Source organism: Drosophila obscura, unplaced genomic scaffold (assembly GCF_018151105.1).
Source record: "Drosophila obscura isolate BZ-5 IFL unplaced genomic scaffold, ASM1815110v1 contig_4, whole genome shotgun sequence".
Lineage (NCBI taxonomy): Eukaryota > Metazoa > Arthropoda > Insecta > Diptera > Drosophilidae > Drosophila > Drosophila obscura.
In genome coordinates, this window is record NW_024542828.1 from 10371194 (window position 1) to 10392992 (window position 21799).

Below are 21799 nucleotides of genomic sequence, written 5' to 3' on the forward strand. Positions count from 1 at the left end.
AGCAAAGAGTCTCCAGTCTCAGTTGACAGCACCCCAGAGAGGAGTCAGAGAGCGAGTGGACTGCGTGCTGAGTTCATATTTATGACATTTATGCAACATTCATTATGTGTGCAGCACACGACACTGCCTCAGCCACCTCAACCTCTTGATTTTTGCCACAAAAATGAATATCTGGGGAACCGCAGTCAATTTTGTGGTGCCTCTGGTCACAGTGTTTAGTATGTGAAAACTGCTGTGTGTTCACCGTACGAAACCTCGAGGCAAGGTGAACAAGGCCAAACAATTTTGTGCCACGCTGCAACATTTTCAGCACAAACAAGTTGTTAAACGTTGTTTTAGATTTTTATGGAATGACGGCAGAACATGACAGGCAGGACAAGCTATAAAGTTGGGAGCTAAAGTTGTTCGAGAAGAATGGAAAATGGAAAATTTTAAATTATCCTAAATTTCCACAGGAAAAAGCTCGTAAATCCTCCCTAAATTCATTGAAGCTTCTGCTTAAAATAAAACCACATGAATAGCTGAAATGTCTGCCTCTGTTCTACCTTTTTTTTCTACCCCTCAAAGTTACACAGCCATTTCTCTTGCAATGCCATTTTGAAATTGCGTAAATAATCCAAGAACCAAATAATCCGAACAGAACAATCACGTAGCAACCGTAAACCGCAGCAGGCATTAAAAATAATAAAGAAATCAAATGGTAATCAATTGCAATATAAAACGAGTAGAAAAACTGGGCTAAAACTGCCACGAAAATAACAACAACAAAAAGAAACACTTGGGGAAACGCGAAGGAAAAACAAACAACCGCTTGCCACCAACAACAAAGTTGTACAAAAGTTGTCCCTTTTTATGCCACATAAAAGAAAAACTTTAAGTGCAACCATAAAAGGCATCTGGCTCGGTCATCGGCACAGGGGATGAAGGGCAGCAGCAGCAGCAGCAGTTCGGACATCTCCACAGGCGATGGAAAGCTTCACTTCACGGGAGTTCGCAAAACCGGTAGAAAATGAAGCGATTTTTGTGTGTAAGAGCCAGTGCCAGTGCCAGTGGCAGTGGCAGTGCCCAACCCTAACCCTTTGCCCCATTTGACCTTTTCAATCTGCACCATTGTACGCACCATTAACCCAAAGCACCAAGCACCGCTTTTCTCGGGCGCTTCCCATTGAATTATATGCTGCGAACTGATTTTCCACAAGAGTCGTAGAGGGAAGCTTATTGGGTTTTTCCCTGGCTTCGCTGTCAATTAGTGTGACCGACGACACATAAATTCCAATTGTTTTGACACTAAATGAAGAAAAAAAATAATGAATGGCATGAAATTAAGTTGTCTGGCGCGTGCCTTGCCTGCCCCATGGGGCATACATACATACATACATACGTGTATGTATGTGCGTTAAGTTCATTTACCTTTTTTTTGGGAGGAAGGATAGGATACAAGGTGATGGGATTAAGGTGACACACTGCTTATACACGAAGAGTTTTCCACCAATGGAATTTTGCTGCAGGAATATCTTTGTCCCTCGAAATGTTCGCATTGATCAAAGGAGGGGAAATTTACTCACAGAATGGGGTCTCATTTTTCGTCGTAAATAATTTTTGCCACAAATATGACTACATACATTTTATCGTTTACTGAAGAATGGGGATTACTGATTGAATCTAATTCTCTTTAATATTCGAATGAAAGGAATAAATTAATGAAACTTCTGATAGTCCATTGATATTTTTGTATGATTAAAAAACTGTACGCTATGCCCGTACATTGCCGTCGGTAAAAAACGCCACGTGCAAGTATTTCTGCTGCTGCAAAACGACACCTTTGGTGGCCTTTCTTCAACCTGCAAATGAAATTTCTGGCTTAGCTTAGGCCACAACAAAAATTCCCCTCTCACAAAAAATATTTTCACTAGCAAAAATTTGACTTGCAAAAGCAATTTCCGCAAATTTTACTTTCTTCTTTCTTTTGACACGACATGAAAAAAATAACTAGGAAGAGCGAAAGGAAAGAGGAAAAGAAAGTGGATACCAGAGCCGAAAAAAACTTTAATAGGAAAATATGTCAAGTGTCTGAAGCTCTCAAGAGACAGAAGTCGGTGAAAGAATTTCCATACTGAAGAAAAATTAAATAAAACTTTTGCACAGAAAATTGAAAAAAGAGATTTTTCTGTATTTTTGAACGCTTTTACTTAACTTATTTCCTCTCACATAAAACAAAAGCTGAAAAGTCAAGGATTGTGTTTTTGTTTGTGGTTGGGATTTTCCAGCAAAAATGCTGGAAAATGAAAATTGTTTTCCGCGACGACAGCCCACGTGGCACGAGCGAGCCTAATAAAACCAATTTGCGTCTGACAACACGAGAGCTGAAAAGCCTGGAAAAACAGGAGGAAAAAAAAACAATGCAAACAGAAAGCAAGGCCTGAAAATTCCGCATAAAAAAAAGAACAAAAACAATAAATTCAATTAACTTTCGCCGCTGCTTGTGCTCTTTTTCTTTTGGATGGGGGTGCGGGGTGCCTGCCGGGGTGTTCCACTCTGCTGGCAAAACATCATCATCCATTTTGCTCCGCGGGCTGGGTGAAAGCTTACTTAACGCCATTTTTATGAGCTGCCAAAATGCTCTCTGTCAGTGAAAGAGAGAAACAAAAATTGTATACAATAAGCAACATGAAAGCAAATTAATTTGCTTAATTGTCAGATAACATTTTTTTGCGTTTTATGTTTTTTAAGGATTTTTTATGCTTTTTGTTCTTGTATAAAACGTAATTTTTTTTGAGCATATATTTCATAATGAGTTTTCCATGGAGCTTAGCCATATAATTGAATGGAATTTTACACTAATTAAATGTTATTTGTTTATGGGTAAATGTATTTAGCTACAGCAGAGGAATAGGCATATTAATTAGGAATTTAAAATTAGGAAATATGTTGATTTATGGGACAGATAATTCGATTTTAAAAGGGATAATTTAATTGTTGACTGTAGGAATAAACCAAAGAAATACCAAGTGTCGAAACGATTGAAAACATCTATTACAAGTGACATGAAGTAATAATAACATTTATCCACAATTTCTTTAGATTTATGCATCATTTTTGGTGCCAGTTCTTTACAGTTGATTGCTTAAATTGCTTATATTTTTAATCATAGATTTATGAACTACATTTTTTATAAAATACAAGAAAATGCATGGCTTATTTTGAATAAAATTCCAATAAACATTGGAATTTATGTAGCCATATATTAGGGTCACTCCAAAGCTCCATATATTTAGCACCACTGAACCAAAACTAATGAATAAATTACTAAATCAGTTGGGTCACTAAATAAATAAAAGAATATGCAATAAAATAGTTTTAATATCTGCCTGTTGCACTTCAACGAAATTAGATAAAATAAAGCATCTGCAAACAAGCGAAACAAAATCGAAATAAAATAAATAAATCAAAACAATGGCAGACAAATCCGCTTAGGAAAATGCAAATATACAAATACAAAATACAAAAACAAATACAAATACAACAAATATTTTCCAGCGACAACAAAGCCCTTTGTGTGTTGGGGGGATTTTCTGTGTAGCAAATTTAAAGCCCAATTGTAATTTTGCGACTTTTCTGTGTATATTTGCAGATCCCTGTCATCCATATGAACCATTTAAGTGCCCCGGCGATGGTAATTGCATTTCCATTCAATATTTATGCGATGGTGCACCCGATTGCTCCGACGGATACGACGAGGATATGCGTCTTTGTACAGCGGGTAAGCTCCCAATCAACATCTCTCTCTCTCTCTCTTCATGAATGAATTTCCAGCCATAAGCCATAAATAATTTGCTTTGGTTTTTTGATGCATAGAGCTGCCAGTGATTAGCATTTCTTCTTACGAGTTTCATTAAAATTTTGAACATATTTCCCTGGAAATGAATTATGTAGCCAGGGGGGGCTAGGAGCCACATCAAAGTTTTGCTTCTTCCTCGGCGTGTTGCACTTTTTGTGGCAGCTGCTCGTCTAATCAAATTAAAACAAGTTGCAGCCAAGTTTATGTGCGCAAAAAAAAACACGCCAAAAAGTTTCACTTGTTTCTGAGTTTCAGGGTCAGGGGAAATGAGTTCTATGTCAAGCATGGAAAGACCTTTGAAAGTTTCATAAATTGGTAAAGTAATTGGTTAAAAATTAGAGTTTGTTTAAAGTGTTTTTTTTTTTTTTTTAATAGGATTCAGTGGGAGCTTCAAAGGAAAGTTTTACACGAAATAAATGTTTTGTCAGGGCTCTTCTTTGATGTCCTGTAGAAAGTGCTCTAAGATGGCACGAACTCTCTTCTTCCACTCTTCTTACTTTTTTTCCACAATAAAGTTTTCTCTCAGCCTTGATAGTTTTTCTGCCCCCAAAGAATGAACCACACCCACAAGCCACACAAAAACTTTTCACATTAGTGGCCGCACATTCAGCCCCGCAGGCTGCATTGATTTACAATCGGCTCAATAATGAAATCAATTTGTAAGCCAATTAAAGGAAAAACCTTAATTAATTCGGCCAGTCCATAAATGCAATTAAAATGTAAGTGAAACGATTCCAGATAGTAGCAAATATATAATGCCCATGGAAGAGTAATGGCTGCGGCAATTACGGATTTTTATATAGTGTACATAATTATGTCAGGCAGTCCGTTTTTTTCCCCATCCTTACTTTGAAAAAAAAAAACAAACAAAAGTTAAACTAATTGGGCTTGAAAATTGGTTTGGTTTTCCTTTTTGCGAGGGTGGAAAAGCGAAACTTGAGGCTAAAACAGCAAATTGTTGCTGCTAATTGCCAGCCATTCAGTTTGGCCTGAAAGTTGAGATACCAAGACTCCACTTTCCCCCACTCTTACTCTCTTCCCCACTCTCTCTCTCTCTCTCTCTCTCGCTGTGCTTTCATTTTCCTGCCTTCCCGAGTGCCCGTTCCGCTTTAACCTGCACAATGGCATAAATTTTCCTCGGGTTTTGCTCCATTGTTAGCGCTCGGGCGAAAATAGAAGCAAAATAAACTATTTTTTTCGACAATGAAATCATTTAGGAAGTGTCGGTGGCTCTGGCACTCCGGCGTTGGCTTAAGTTATGGCTCCAACCTCGTGAAAGTCTTTGATAAAATATGCGTCGGGTTTCTCGTTACCAGGAGGGACTCGTTACCTCCCTGCCCCCACCCCCCCAAGGACAACTGACTGACTGACTCCTCTTTTGTGGGTCTGCCGTCTCCCAGGCAACAGTTGAAAGACAAAACGAATGCTGAAGGCCAATTTTTTGTAACTTGACTAAGACCCCAACCGGCACTTGTTTAATTGCTTGGCTGTACGTCCATATCCTTGGGGCGAAACACAAATTGCTGCTTAATGGGTAATAATTAATGTGCAAACTGATTGTAAGAAGAGACAAAAAAAAAAACAAAGGGTTCGAAAAGTGAGATTCTTCATTGTACAATAAAAAATGATAAAGCCAAAGTAACGCAAGGAGAAGTGGAAGAGAAGTCACAGAAATCTGGCAAAGATGTATGAAGAATTTATAAAAGAACTAATCACTAAATGGGGTCTTAAAATTCGTACAAATTCCAGGAAACTCAAACTCAAATCTGTAGTTAATGAATTTTTATAGTTTAACCCCCCCGCCGGCAAAGTTCAACCAAAGAAAATTCCTTCCACATGAAAGCGGTATTCAAATAAAACTTGGAATAATTAACCCATAAATGAATTTCTCTCATATATGCAAATGGCTATGGAAGGGCTGGAGCTGGACCCTTCATTAAAAGTCCACTCAGGCACAGTTTTTGGAGCATCTTTTAGGGTTACTTTTTTTCAACGTAGAACTGCAATAAAAAACCATTGGAATGTAAACTTTTAACACACTGCACTCGAATAACCATGCCCCGGGGGAAATTAGCATAATTTTGCATACATTTTATCGGGGCCAACAACAACGACGGACAAAAAGTTTAAAAATGTTAACCCACGCAGGGTGCCGTTACAGGGTAATAGGAGGGAGGGAGAGGAGTGGATGCGAGTAGCGGAATTGCCACGTAGGACTTTAATCTAAACGACTGATATATGTACCTCCTGGAGTGGAATATGTAACAAGTTAAAGGCAAACAACAGGCGACAATCCAAATGTCCCACAGCAGCGAGAGCCACCCTTCCTTCCATAGCTTTGGGTTCCTAGTCTCATACTACTAGCAGCCCTCTCGCCTCTCTTGCTACTCGGCTATCCCTTCTCCGCTCTCTCATGCTACTCGGCTATCCCTTCTCCTCCCTCTCAAGCTACTGGGTCATCCCAGGCGGTGTATGCAATACATGACGGAACAGAAGCTCATATAGGCGACTCAACGGAAAAAGTATACACAGGAAAGTGGCTTTCGATTGATAAGACGTTCCAGTTACCCTTTAGTCAAAGAAGAGCTGCAGGAGAACTCCTTTGGCATGAGAAACAAACTATTTTTAGCTGGAAAATATTTGTATAGTAAATATGGTTTGATCTTAATAAAAGTGAATATTTAGATAGATAGTTTGAACGATCTGCCCAGATTTCGATTGCTTTAGTTTAAGGTACCGCCCTCTCTATCCTCCTCTCAACCATATACAGGGTATTTTTAGCATTCAAACTCCCACAGGATATGGGCAAAAAGAAACGACGAACGAACGAGAGGGAAAACGGTTTGCGAACATCGCCATTTGCATAACAAATAAAGTCAGTAACTGAATCAACACACACACTCGAGCAGAGCATAGCATAGCGCTGGGTGGATAGAGAGAGCATAGATAGAGCTGGAGGATACTCGTGCATGCATACGTGTCCTTGCAGCCATTAAAAATGCCAGCATATGTGTGTGTGGTGGGTGTGTGCGAAAGAGCGAGACTGAGCCACAGGTTCACCCATGGTTTAACAAGTGCAGTCAGCGGGTTAAAAAACAGCGACGCCCAAGCACTGTAAAGTCTGCCCTTTGTGCATGACTGACTGAATGACGTGATGGACGAGCAAGCTACGACCTGAATGACAGACTGCAGGGACGGCTACTCTGAGACCTATGAATGGCAGACAGAAAGACTGACAGAGCGACCCACAGAATGACCCATAAACATTTGGTTGTGCAACGGCAAGAATAAATAAAGAAACACAAAAGAAAGTACTAGGAAAAAACCAAAAAAATAAGCATGAAGAAAATTGTGAAGAAATGAAAGAGAAACCTATTCAGCAAAAGCATAAAATAAAATGCAAAATATACCAGTCCACAGTCCACTCCTTTATGCTACAGAAAATACACAGAAATTGAGGGGAATTCCCTGAACACAGCCATGCACTTCGGGCCACATGTCATCTCTCCATGGAACTTTAAAGTTTCTTGTATTTTTCAAGTCACATATCTTTAGTCTGTGATTTTTATGGCCCTTTAAAATATGTAGTCCGAATTTATCAAATCTCAAAGGAGTTTGTTGAGTTCCTGAATTATTTAGAGCCAAACATTTTAGATGCAGGCGTGTGCCAAAAAGTTTGGAAGAAAAGTAATGGGAGTGAAAAGCGGAAGAGTAACTAAAGGCTACTGTTAATATTAATGCTTGGAAAATTGTCAGACATTTATCATGCAAGAATATGTGTCATAAAAGTGAGATGAGTTCCTTAGACAAATATGAATTCATAATTTAATAAATGTTACTCCTGAGTGGGGAGAGAAAATTCTCAGAAATATTTTGGAGTGTTTTATGCTTAGGGTTTCGATGAGGCGTCTGTACGGTATTCACTGGAGATTAGCTGGTACCTTAAGGTACCATAAAATTAAGTATAGGTTCCATAAGTTTTTTATGAATTTTACAAGAGCCTTCCAAGACTCATAATTAATCATTAATAAACCTTTCTGCTTTTATTATTCCATTTTAATTAGTAGTGAAAATAAACCTACAATAACAACACAGAAAATGGTCAGAAAAGTCAATTAATTATAAATTTTATGAAACATATTTCCACATTTAAAATGTAAATTGTGACGCTCTGCTCAATTATTAATAATTCCACAAAATAATGACCAAATGCGCAATTGATGATGCTTCTTAATGAGTAAAATCAATTAAATTGTGAATGGTATAGCGAATGCCAAATGCATTAAGCTGCAGGGAATTATGTGGGATTATTAATTGAAACTATTGTACGAGGCCTCTTTTAACACACACTCACAAATAAATATCCTTTGTATCCATTTTTTCAGCCAAACGACCACCGGTGGAGGAAACGGCATCCTTCCTGCAGAGCCTGATTGCATCGCATGGACCCAACTATTTGGAGAAGCTTTTTGGCAGCAAGGCACGTGATGCCCTGTCACCTCTGGGCGGCGTCGACAAGGTGGCAATCGCTTTGAGTGAATCGCAAACGATTGAGGACTTTGGTGCTGCCCTACGACTAATGAGGTGAGTTCCATGGCTCGGGGCTGCAATTTGTGTGGTCACAGACCCTTAAGCGACCAGATACGAGTGTTTTGTCCCCCCTCCCCCTCCTTTCCCTTTTTGGTCATACATAATTTTAATCCCACTTCAAGTAAACTTTCGGCATAGCCCCAAGCTATGGTTGGGAATCCTTTTATTCCTGTAAAACTATTCACAGAGCACCGTCCTCTGTGTCCTTGTCCTTGTCCCATGAATTATCTCTGGGTCCTTTTTCTGCCCCTCCCCCCACCCGTTGCTTTGTTATTTGTGTGGCTGCTGGCACAATAACATTTCAGGGGTTCAAGGCAACCCCAAAAAATAAACACACACACACACACACACACAGAAAGTGTCATAAAATTTTCAAATATTTCATACATATTTATCATATTTTTTCCCCTCTTATTCTCCATATTTTTTCTCTCTCTCTTTGCCTTTTTTTATTTGTTGGCTTTAGTTTATGAAGAGAAGCTTTTGTGGAGCGAGCGTCTGCTGCTGCTGCTGCTGCTGCTGCTCATGTTATTTATTTGGCTTTGTCCTAAGCACACAAAATATTTTCCATATCCTAATGAATTCAATTAGGAAATGTGGTAAGGGTATAAAGGTCCACAGGGTGTTAGGGAAAGGAGTAGAGGCTGAAGCCGTTAAAGCAATGATATGAGTGGAATTTATATTTGTCCTTTAAATGTGGAATTAACTGAGAGTTTAAAGAACACGTAGCAGCGCAGATTTGTTGCTGGAAAAACCTACTCAAAATCTACGATGGTATAATGAAAAGTTGTTTGGACTCTTATCCCTGGATTCCAAAGATTATTTTTTCCCCATCACATATTGTACTTTTTCTGCACTTTAATTCACTTTTGTTACTGCCTTCATTCTCGTGTCAATCTTAGCCCTCAAACATGCATTAATTATGCCCTGCTCTCCTACCTCCCTCCCTGCTTACCCACATATACATACATACAGTCTCCCTACCACCCTACCAACCTCCTTCCCACCCTCCTACACTCATCTTTCATTTTGTTAAAAGATAAACAAAAGCTCAAATTTAATTAACAAAAATAACAACAAAAGAGAGAGCGGGAGGAAGGCAGAGGCCCCCAAGAAAAACACAAACTGAGAGAAGAGAATTTTCATTAAATTAGTACAACAAAAACTAACCACAAAATTGGATGGGCTGGCAGTGGGTTTTGTGCCTAGTTTGCTGTGGGGGCAATAATAATAATAATAAAATTGTGGAGACCCCGACAGGAGGTACTCGGGACCAACGCTCGGGGAGTCCAGACAAAAGGACATGAAAATATTTGGCTTCACGCACATGTTGATAAATTAGCAAAACAACCCGTAAATGGATGAGGCACACGCTGTTGCACGTTAGCTTTTGTAGCACACAGTTTGTATGGGTAAATTCTGGCTTTCAAATTTTTCGCATAGGTCGAATTAACTTTTTTCTCTGAAAAAGCGTCGGGTAAAAACCCATCGTGTAACAAAATCTAAAAAAAAAACAGCAGAAAATTAAGGGCAGCTACAGTGAGAGGCAGAAATGTAAAAGGACCTCACGTAGGTGCTGTCTGTCTGGCCCTCACGACATCTTCTGCCCTTTCCTTTGGTATTTTTACACAATTTCATCAACGCAATTAATCGTCCAAGTGTCATAATGTCATTCTGCAAGAGGGAGAGAGATAGCAATGCAAAAAAAAGAGAGAGGCAGAAAGATAAAATTGGATGAATGAACCGGAGACCGACCATACAAAACCAAACCAAACCCGAATCCGACCTCAAAACTCGAACCACAAGACACGCACACACGAATGTTATTAATGTGTATTTTGCACTCTTCTTATGCCGTCTGCCCTACTCTGTCTCTCTCTCTCCCTCTGCTTTCATGTCTCCCTTTACCACTTGCTTGTTAATTATGTTGATGATAACGAAGTTCATCTAGCAAACAAGCAACAAGAAACATAAGAAAACAAAATCTCTAGTACGCAAAGTGTTTACTCTTTTTAGCTTCAAGGTGTAGAAAACATTATCCGATTTTTAGGAAATTTTAGATATATACAAACAAACATATTTTACAGCAATCCGCAAAGTTTCATTCAAATATCTTTTCAAATAAAGAATTTATACAGAAATTAAGCCCTATTGCTCTTTGGCAATCCATAGCCTCTCTATAAGGGTATACAAAATTCTTATGGGAGTACCATAGATAAAGAGAAGAGAATGGGGGGCTGGGGGGTGCCACAGAACCAACAAACAACTGGCTAGAAGCAACAGCAGAATGGTTGCACGATACCAGCAGGGATTAATTAAGCAAAGCGTATAATTTGAAGCTCGCCGCACAAAAGCTTAAACTTGTCTCCATGTTCAAGGATGAGTGTGTATCTGTGTGAGTGTGTGTATGCGTACATGTGGTTTGGATATGTGTGTGAGTGGGTAAGAGTAGCTTTGGCTTACTTTATAAGTTGTACTATTAGGCAGGGGGGAGGTACAGGGACATTGGTATGTGAGCATGAGAAAATGTGGCAAAAGTTTGTCCTGAAACGAAGAAAAAGTTTCGGAATAGGTTTAGGGTATAATTAACCTCAGAGAAGGTGCTTTTAAGGTATAACGTACTATGCAAAAGCACTCCTCAGTCTTTGATATTAGTTTCTGCTGCATAAGCTATTTTTTAACATTTCTTGGGCCTTTTTAATGATGATAGATTTTTTTATTTGATCTATCTGCATGAATTTTTTATAATACATTTAAAATAGATTCTAAGAAAAATATTAGCCCAAAGCCCCTTTCCCAGACCTCAAGCCACTGTAACTTTTGGGGATTGTCCCTCAAGGACTATCCCCAACTAAATGCCACTTTGCCAACGAATGCACCCCTCTTACTTTTCTTTTCTTTGGCTTAAGACATTCGCCAGAGAGAAAAAAAAAAATTCATTTAAGCTGTGCAATTAATCTGAAAAGAAAATAATGAAAATTAATGCCATTTTCTTTTGGGTTTTGTTCTTTTATTGCAGATCCGATTTGGAACACTTGCGCTCGGTGTTCATGGCCGTGGAGAATGGGGATCTGGGTATGCTGAAATCGCTGGGCATCAAGGACTCGGAGCTGGGAGATGTGAAATTCTTCTTGGAGAAGCTGGTGAATACCGGCTTCCTCGACTGAGTAGCGCCAGATCCGGCTTCTGGATTTTATTATGCCCATGCACAGCCCATCAATCCTAATTTCTATTCGTATTTGGGTGCCCCATATGATAATTACAATTATTAAATGGGAATGCACTCACCAAAACACTCAAAAACACTCACCCAAACACTCATTTCTATTCATACCACGCCATTAGATATTTTCTCAAACTCTTTTTATGCCTTTCGATTATATTCTTCTCTCTTAAATCTCGATTTTCCTTTACTTTTTCTTTATTGTTTTACTTTTCCAAAACACTTTTTATAAAAAATAACGAAAACCCAAAAATCAAGAAAACTAAAAACAAAACAAAAAAAAAATTGCAAAAAACCCACAACAAAAAAGAAACAAAAAAAATAAAACATTTAAAGATGTTAAAAATAGAAGAACAAATTTGGCTGCTCTCTCTAAAAGCTTTCTCTCAAAATTTCAGCGCTATTTCCTACACTTTCTCCTCGAATTTCTCTCTCAATATTTGTTGCAATTTCCATTGAAAATCTATACATTTATTTTTGAGAAGATCAGTGCGCAATTTTCAGTAAATAAAACAAAAGAACAAAAATCCTTCATGAGAACTAAATAAAATAAATGAATAAAATATGGAAGCAGGATCGTTTGGCAAAAAAAGGAAAACCTAAAAGAAAAACTATGAAAAATACAAAAAAAGAAAACAAAGAAAACAAAAAAAAAACTTTTCTGAAACATATATACTATATATATATTGAATATATTGATTTTTATTGATGTATATGTAATAGTGTTTCAAGGCTTCTTAGATCCGTAAAGTAAACCGATCACTTATGGTATTCACGAAACTAAAGTCCCTAAATGAGCAAAATGAAACCTCAAAGACCTTCAGTAAAGAACCTTCCACTACAGAATCTTCTATGAAATTTTATTCACTTTTCCTATATCTTAAACAAATATTAAAACTTACAAATTTCTTTAGTTTTTAGTGTTTTAAAATTAGAAGAAGTAGAAGCCCTGCAGCTTATCTACTAACCCTCTTCAGAAAATGAGTATATATGTATATCATACTTACGATGTCTAGGTAGATATATATCCCATAGTATATCCAATTGTCGAGCTACTGTGCAAACAAAAATAGAGGGAAAAAGAAAAACCCATTACGGAAACCGTTTTGAGTTGCATAATTCACGAAAAAATATGTTTATGTGTGTCTAAAAAATATAATAAACAGAAACTTAAGATTATATATTCCATAAAAACTCAAACTTTACTCAAATTCTTAACAAATATATTTCTTAGAAAAAAAAACATATATAAAAAAACCCAAAAATTTGTAACCAAAATGAGATTCTACAAAATTTTGAGAGCCAATTTCTGTTCAACCAAAAAACTGACCCAAAAATATTTGGAAACTAATTCGAAAAAAACATTGAAATTGGTTCTCAAAACGCACACACACAAAACACTTTCCTCTCTAGTTATAAGAAGTCTATTATTCCTTAAAATTATTTCAAAAATGGAGCACGGAATTGTTGAAAAGAAAACTAAAAGAAACATAAAGAAAAAAAGTTTTAATAAAGTGAGGATTAAAAAACGAAACCCAACGTTGAAAGGAAAAAGGAAGGACAATTTTTAATGGAGTTATAAGTACCTTGAATTAGCTGATAGATCAGAACCACTAACGTTATTTATTCGAGAAAACTTTTTATCAAATATAGTTGTCTATTTAAACATTATATATATATATTAAAGATATTTAATCAAATACAACACTTAAGCAAGTCAAGAGTAAATATTACAAGACGAAAGAACCGAGTAAAACTGATCCATTGAACTATATATATATATATGTATATGAACATGATATATATGGTATATACGAGTGTAAAAGGCCCCATGTAAATAAAGAGGAGACAAACTACGAAATTCCATAATCGATGCAAATGATTTACGAATGGAAAATCGAAAGAAAAAGCTAAAGGAAAACAAAGAAAACCAGAAGTAAAACCGAAAAAAACAAAAGTGATAATTTTGTGTGTTTCACTTTGGTTGATTTTAAACTTAACAAAAACTAAAAAACAAAGATGACAAATCTACAAAAAAAAAATTATTTGTTTTCTCTTTGTGAATATTTTTGAACAATTTAAAAAAATATATACAATACAAATTGTAAGCCACGGAAAACCTATATCGCAAAACATATCAGCAGATCTGATCAGATCAAGAAAATTATACATATGGTAATACAAAATATATGCAAACATATCAAGCAAAACACAAACAACAAAAACATATCAAATATGAAGACGAAAATATGAAGTGGAAGAAAAACTTAAAAATCAAATACAATTAAGCGAAATACGAATATATTTATGAGTAAAAAACACACCGAAGGAGATTTTTTTTAATTATTAAACCTTTTTATTAATTAGTGCCATAATTGCTAATGATTTCTGTATCAGTTTTTTATTTCTTATAAAACATTTGTAACTTGTTTCAGGGTTTTAAACCAAAACTGACCCATTGAACTCTTAAAATCCTGAAACAATTTTACAAAAATTTACAGAAGATATAATTAAAAATACATTAAAACAAATGTTTCAGCTTTTCAATTTATAATTTTAGATTTGATTTTACTTCAAAAATGATTTCCCTTGACTTTTGTTTTAACTATCAAAGTTACTACCAAAACAAATAGTTGAAATATAGAAATATATAAATACATATCTTAAAGAGAAAACTCACTAAAACCGTAGACAGAAAATAGACAGATAGCAATGAAAAATATACTCGTACTCCAAAAAGCAAACAAGAGACAAAATCGCTCTTCAAAAATCAAACAAAAAAAAAGTATATTATAATCATAATTATATATGAAAATATACAATTAATGTTTGAAAATACACTACAAGAAATACTACAGAAATTTATGTGTTATAGAAAATATGGATAACATTCAACAAAAATGACAAACATTCAAGAAAAGAAACAAAAGAAGCGATGAAAAAGTAACTTAAATAAATATTTTTATTTGGTGTGCTGTTTTAAAAACAAAAAACAAAAGAACGAAAACGAAATATAATATTGTGTTTTTATTGAGGGGAAGGAATAGGATAAGAAAGAGAATATTGGTAGTCGTTCTGATGTTCCAGAAATTAATGGAGAATTATAATTAATGGATTCTTTATTGGAATTATATCTCTATGGACATATAATTATTTAAGCGCATTTTTTGGAGACTTTTTCCTACCTCAAGGGGAATTCTTTCCTTCAAAGATAAGTCTCTGGCATTTCCTACACAGATTCGTATCACACAACTTATTGAGGAAGTCATCCAAATAGATAAAGACTTTACCCCTCAAAAGTACGGAACCCTCTCGCCATATTTTCTCACCCTACAATCGTAACATTTGTGTTTTTATCAAACGAGTGAAGTGCATTAAATAATTGAACGAATTTTTTGGGGAAATACTAGACGACAGTCGCATAAGCTCGTATCTTGACTTGTGTTCTACCTGAGCGATAAGATACATATACAAAATATGTGTTCACCTCTCTTTCTAGCGATTACTTTCGCTGGAGAGAGAGAGCGAAAGAGGGAGAGAGCAACAGATAGCACGCGCCGCTCCTCTCACTGCAAATACGAATACGAGACATGGAATGAATGTCTTTATATTCTAATCAGAGAATGTAGAATGTAGATTTGTTGTTGCCGATAGCCTTCGTATTATTTGCTCTTGATTAGCCAGAAAACCGCTGCCTCTCTGTGTTCTATGGAGTACCTTAGTCGTGTTTTAGTCGGAAGTCGGTGCGGAAGGTCTGTAGAGTCGGCTGCGTTACGGTTTTGGGGTACGGGCAGGGCAATCCCTTAAACGGGTTCGATTTAACACATTAGAAGAAACCTCATAAAGATAGTGAAATTTTGTGCATGGATTCACCTTTGTACACTACTACGTTTCGTTAACGGGTAGAAGCGCCCAAAAATATTATCAATTCCAATGGATAAGTGCTGTGGGATACCCTAAGGAGCTTCTGATCTATTGTAATCCCCTCATCCCTCTTGTGATAATGCAATTTTCGGGAAAGAATGACCTGTTTTTGTCATAAATTTACCTATGCCTAAAAGAATGCTACATATAGTGTTGGAGCTCCTCCAAGAAATAACCAAAATCATACAAAAGTGATATATATATACATATATATACATTTCAGAGTACTTAATGAATTAATAAAGTGTCCCCTACTTCCCAAGGAAAAAGTGATCCATAAATCCCATTAAAAAATGCATAATGCCAGCGATTATGATTCGGTTTACAGCGAAGAGGATTACCAGAACACGGTACAGGGTGCCATAACACCACCACTTATGGACTACGAGGAGTTCCGTGTGAAAACCATGGGTAAGTCTATGACTACAGGGTATTACAGTCGCTCAGAGACGTCTAGCCCCTTATCTAGTGTTTGTTATGGGATTTTCTACACACGAATTCTGTTCAAGATATGAAAACTTTGATAAAATGCCACTGCGGAGTGAAATTTTTGGCGAATCGGGGTGTAGAATCTTCAACAACAGTAGCGGGGAGGTATATCTTCTAAGGGGTGTCATATTTATAGGAAAATCAACCAACAGATTTAAGTAAAACTGAATAAATAACATATTTACAGGGTATGCCAAGTGCGCGAAGGCGCAAACCGGAAAATTTACATCATAAGCCCATATCTTGACCCTTTAAAACCCATCATTTATTGACAATTATTAATTAAACCCATATATTCTCACTTTAATTAAATCGAAGGCCACAATTCCAATCAGAACATCGTTTACTCTCTTTCGCTCTCTCACAAACTCCTCTCGCTCACTGCAAAAATGAGTCGCGCTCTCTCTTTTTCTTCCAATGGGCTATGACAAGGTATGACGATAACAAGAAATGGCCCAGCAACATTCAAAGGCGCCTAAGAACCTCACCCCACCGTGTTTGATCAAAGATATACCTTGCAAACCTTAATGGTATGATTTGTTTTGGGTTTGGTTTTGTCTTGCATGCGTCGAATTTTCCGGGCCGTTTCGCCTCTGATCCATACCCGTATTTTTCGTTAGCAACACGCGACTGCTGCGCGCAACATTTTCAAGCTCAGCTACTTTTGAGAGCGGCTAAAAGTCGGTTTGAAAAACGCGCCACGAGCGTGATCAAACATGTTTTTCAAACGAACTTAACAACGAACTTGCGGATGCTTTTTCTCAACGATCAAACAAAAAACAACAAGAAATTGGCAATAAGTGGCTATTAAAAAAGTGTGCTATTAACGAAAGAAAATGAAGTTTAATAATAATTAAAAGCGTTAAGGTAAAACAGTGTAAAAAGGCGGCGAAAAAGTAGTACAAAATCCAATTACAGCCAACAAAAAAAACAGCGAAGCTGAAGTTCAAGGCGTACGCGTGTGTGTGTGTGTGTGTGAGAGCAACAAGTTGTTGAAATGCAAATGTTAACAATAATTTTGATTGAAATGCAAACAAAAAGTGGGCATAATGTTGTTAGCTGAAGAATTATAATAATTTCATGTGACTGTGCGGCTTTAATTCGAGTTTTAATTAACTCTTTTTCTCACGCATTTACCAATGCACACCAACACATACATACCAATCTTTGACTCACAAATTGGCCGCGACATACAGAGATAGAGAGCAATAAGAACGGCAAGATCAAGGCATATTAAATGAAAGGTACGGCGGTCTGAGACAGTTGAATGCGTGTGTGAGAGGATTAGACCCTCGTCCAAAGCGACACTGCCACTGCTTTACCTTTATTTTGATATGCTTTGTGCAAGAGCTGGCAGAGACACCAAAACCAGTAACAGAGAGAGTGACAAAGATAGTGGCAGAGACACAGCAGGAGCGACAGAGATGGCAATAATAAGAACACCAACACAGTAAAAACAGTAACAGAAAAGAGAAAGAGAGGCGGCAGAGAGAGAGAGCAAGCAAGTCAAAGCAGAAACAAAACTGTTGGTACCCACTCTGCCAAGGGCATGATGGTTTTGGCCAAAAATGTGATCAATGCAGAAAGTATAGGAAATTCTGATCCTAATAATTATATTTTTGATCATCGGGCTTAATCGTCTTTCTTTTTCCCATGAGAACTGGTCCTATAGTTTCTATTATTTGTGGCTCTTATATAAAATCGATCTGCAAGGGTATCCAAAACTTCGACCCCCTACGCTTGACTTCTAAACCGGTGTTTGTTTTGTATTTGAGAGAGTGATAGAGTGAGAGCGAGAGAGAGCCACCTGTGTGAATCTTCGATAAGCAATGGCAGGGGTGGATGAGGTGGAGGAGGCAGTGGGAACGGGATAGCTATCTGAAAGGAAATTGATAAAGTGTAAAAAAAGAGAATACATGCAAAAACAAACAAGAAAACTCATTAAAAAACGAAATACGAAAAATATGTTGTTGTTTCTGGCTCGTTTAACGGTAGTTTGTTTTTTTTTTTTCGTTTTTGTTTTCTGCTTGTGTTTTCGCCTCGCGCTTCTCTTCCTCTCTTCATCACTTCTTCTGCAATCGGTTCCCCTTTTTGCTTTGATTTTGTTTATTTTGTGTTTGCGCGTGCGCAAAAGTTGTATTCTTCGTGGGAATAACAACAAAAAAGGAAATAGAATAACAAACAAACAAGAGTGGCAGAAGAAGGCGATAAAGTGGTGAATACGGGAGACGGACATCACCAGACCGATCTTTACTATGAAACCGACATTCGATTTGGAAGAAATTTGACAGGACTACGAAGGGTGAAATTATATTGAAATTAGTGAAGTTTCGTCGGAATAACTGCATAAATACCAAAGTTATTTATACGTGGAAATACATACCCTCCATGGGGTAAAAAAAAACCGCCTCTTTAAATGTTACAAGTGCTACAGGTGTCACTTTTTATCATTCTACAATATTTATTTAACATTTAACTTGTAGAATTTCTTTGGCGCACCTTCATTTAAAGCGAATTTTAATTAAAGTGAAAATAATACGTCAACAAATCAACGGAGAATCGCGAGAATAAAAGGTGCAAAAGGTGTTGAAGCAACGAAATGGAGTAGCAGTGGCCCTTCGATACGACAGTCACTCCCATTACGACACAGTCCCCGCCCCACTTCGAATTCCCCGAATCCCTCCGATAAAAAGTAGCGAATGTGTGTGTTTCCATGTGATTCAACGAACCCATTCCGAACCTTGAAAAGCATTTAATTTTGTGATTTTTGTGTGTGATTTTTAATCTGTAAAACGAAACGAAAGCTGAAACGATTTTTAAGGATTAAGGCGACTTTTTAAGGATTAAGCAGATATGGAACCCGGAATTTTAATTGGTAAGAGTTATATAGGATTCTAGCTTTATTTTTTACTAATTATATATGAATATAATTGGTTCCTTTAAGTGGTTTTATTTTCCATTTAAATTTCTTATACAAAATGCGAGAAATATTCCGCTTGTGACACACGTATTCCATACCACAGAGATCTTCTGCTGATGATCTTTATTCCCGAAACGAACTTCAATTGTGATCTTTAATTAATGCTCTTTTATCATGGATGATCTCTTTCCGTCTGAAGTGCCCCTAAAATTAACCCCTTTTCCGAACAGAGCAACACTTCCAGAATATTTTCTCCTCCCCCTCATGACACCATTTCATGTCTCAGTAATCGGGTCGCGCGCGTGCCGCGCCGCGTCGCTCCGGGCCTGCGCCCCCCCCCGCCCCCCCCCCCCCCCCCCCCCCCCCCCCCCCCCGTGTGAGTCTGTGTGCCGACCCCTGCAGTAAATACATTCTTTAAAGACAGAGCACATGTTGCTCTCTCAGATAAACGATGCAGACACATTCTCCTCTCCACAGAGGCACACACACCCAGTGCTCGCCCCAAAGCGGCACACACCCTATTCAGAATCGAGAAGCCAGAAGTCAGAGCCCAGAACCACAGATACAGATACTTTTATGAGTTATCCGAGTATCTGTGTATCGCTTTAGCGTTTCATTTGGTTAAGCATTTAATGATCGCGGGGCAAAAAATGCAAAGCAAGAGTTCAGAGTGTGGGTAAGGGGTATGCGGTATGGGGCGTGGCGTAACCCGCGCTTTTCTAATGAGCATCGAAACCAATTTTCAAGAGAGGGAAAATGAGCGTAATATACCCTGTAGCAAAGCAAGGGGTATAACCGATGGAACGAAATGAAGAAAGCTCTTTGGATGCCAATTCAATGGCAACTTAACTCTACGACTATTTATATTTCCATTGTATTCTGTAAAGTTTCCATACCATAACACAGGAATGCTTAATATTCTGATTTTCATCTATTAAAGTATGAAGGTTTGAGCAACGAACTCAAAAACTCACATTAATGGGTATCCTCATAGTATGAAGTATCATAAAATCATTCTAATTTGTTATTTTTTTGTGTGTTTTGTGTAATTGAGACTCGATTTAGACGCGGAACCACGGAACCCCCGCAACCAATTTGTGCGATAGAATACGAATACCATCCGTCTGTGGTGCGGTGCTCTGTGGATTTGTGTGGTGTGATGTGTGTGGGTTTTATTTTGTATCCGATTTCGATTCCAATTTCAAATTTCGGATGCCATTAGGCATATCTATGTCTCTGTCTGTCTCTCTGTCTGTCCCTTGCTTTTCTGTGGCCTAAAACCAAACAGCCGACAGCTGAGGCTTTGGAATGCGACAAAATGCGATGCATTGCTTGTTGCAACTGTTTGGGGCTTTTGCCATATGTTTCGAGTCGCTGACTGGAAACTGGAGCACAACATGTGGCAGGAACTGGAATACAATGTTGCACCGCATGGGGGAATACGACAAAACAAGCTAATACCCATGGAAATTACTTTAAAAATGAGAGCAAAAAGAAAATATCAAAAATTAAAAATTAAAATTAAATCTTTCATTTATTTTTGAAATAATTAAAAGCCAATTGTTTATATATTTTAAACATTTCCTTTTAAAAAATAAAAATGCCACAAAATTCTTTCAGCGCCCTTCTGCTTCAGTGGTTTTGCTTTTCGTTTCTGGTTTTATGGCTCCCAAAACGCAACGCAAATTCCATTCTCCCCCCAACAAACGAACTCCCCCACGCTTCAGTGAATTTTCTCTCTTGCAATGGAAACTGGGAGGCTCTTACATATTTTAAGCCAACCTTTTTTAATTGTCTCTGCAGTTTACGGGCCATATGGGAAATTTAGCAGCAAACAACATTCCCGTTCAGCCACTCTGTGATTTTTGAAGCATTTTTGGAGCACCATTCGATTACCTATTCGATTTTTCTATAGCTCTCAAAGAAGGAGGAGAAACGTGACTTCTGGACGACATTTCATTGCATGTGACACGCATTTCAATTGAACAAAACGCCGCTTGAACCAGCAGTTTCTATAGAAAAATACTCGCCATTTCTGTGTTTTTGTTAATTCTTTCAAAGTTTTTGCTGTACATATTTTATTTGATTTTAAAAGCTTCTTTCTGCTATAGGAATTGAAAGGGGAATTGAAGGTTGGAAATGGGATATTAAGGGAATTGATGGAGTGCCAAATGTTTTATTCAATTGGGTTTTATTTTCGGAGTAGGAGAGTATTCTAGAAATAGTTTTGAGGGAATGGCATATCAAGGAATAATAAATATTTTATGCCTTTTTTGCGATTGGAAACTTTTTCAATTACTTTAGCCATAAATTAAGGAAACTTTCGAATTGGAATTTAATTTTTATTGGTTGTTTTTCACACTTTTATTTGACTATTTTATTTATTCTTCATAAATAGTATATCCCACACCGAATAGACATAATTTGGATATTAATTTCCTATCGTTTGGCGCTAATCTTGTAATACATTTCAAAACACATTCAACTCCCCCATCTATGGACACTCTTTATACCCCTTTTATACGCTCTTTATGCCCTCTTCTATGGCCTGTTTATGGCTCAATTCAAGCCCATATTTAGACGCGATTTGCGGGCCAGAAACAACGAAATTAAATGCATTTGAACAACCTTTTGGCCCGCATAAATTAGAATAAAATGCATTTTCAATGGCCGCACAAAAAAAGTGAACAAAATCGAGGAATGCCAGAGTGGAGGAGTGGATGGAGGAAAATCATGGGAAAACCTGTTTCCCGAACACGAAATACCGCAGGCAGACAGGCAGACACAGACGTTAAAAGAAAAACAACACCAGCAT

General features: G+C 37.3%; 2 protein-coding genes across 14 annotated transcripts in view; both read left to right on the forward strand.

Annotated features, from left to right (window-relative positions):
- LOC111070208 (IDLSRF-like peptide) overlaps nucleotides 1-11895 on the forward strand; it is a 39496-nt gene extending 27601 nt beyond the window's left edge. Inside the window, exons 2-4 of the mRNA XM_022360605.2 lie at nucleotides 3632-3760; nucleotides 8224-8422; nucleotides 11448-11895. Coding sequence (XP_022216297.1) covers nucleotides 3632-3760; nucleotides 8224-8422; nucleotides 11448-11595 — 476 coding nt within the window. The 3' untranslated portion in view covers nucleotides 11596-11895. The remainder of the gene's footprint in view (nucleotides 1-3631; nucleotides 3761-8223; nucleotides 8423-11447) is intronic.
- A 3937-nt stretch (nucleotides 11896-15832) lies between these two features.
- LOC111070199 (dystrophin) overlaps nucleotides 15833-21799 on the forward strand; it is a 160369-nt gene continuing 154402 nt past the window's right edge. For 5 of the 13 annotated variants that reach the window (XM_022360577.2, XM_022360579.2, XM_022360580.2 and 2 more), the window contains exon 1: nucleotides 15835-15986. In XM_022360577.2, the coding sequence (XP_022216269.2) occupies nucleotides 15869-15986 (118 nt within the window). In that variant the 5' untranslated portion in view covers nucleotides 15835-15868. Of the gene's footprint in view, nucleotides 15987-16765; nucleotides 16932-18547; nucleotides 18940-21799 lie in introns of those variants that run through there. The other 8 variants (XM_022360593.2, XM_022360582.2, XM_022360573.2 and 5 more) reach the window with 5 other exon arrangements.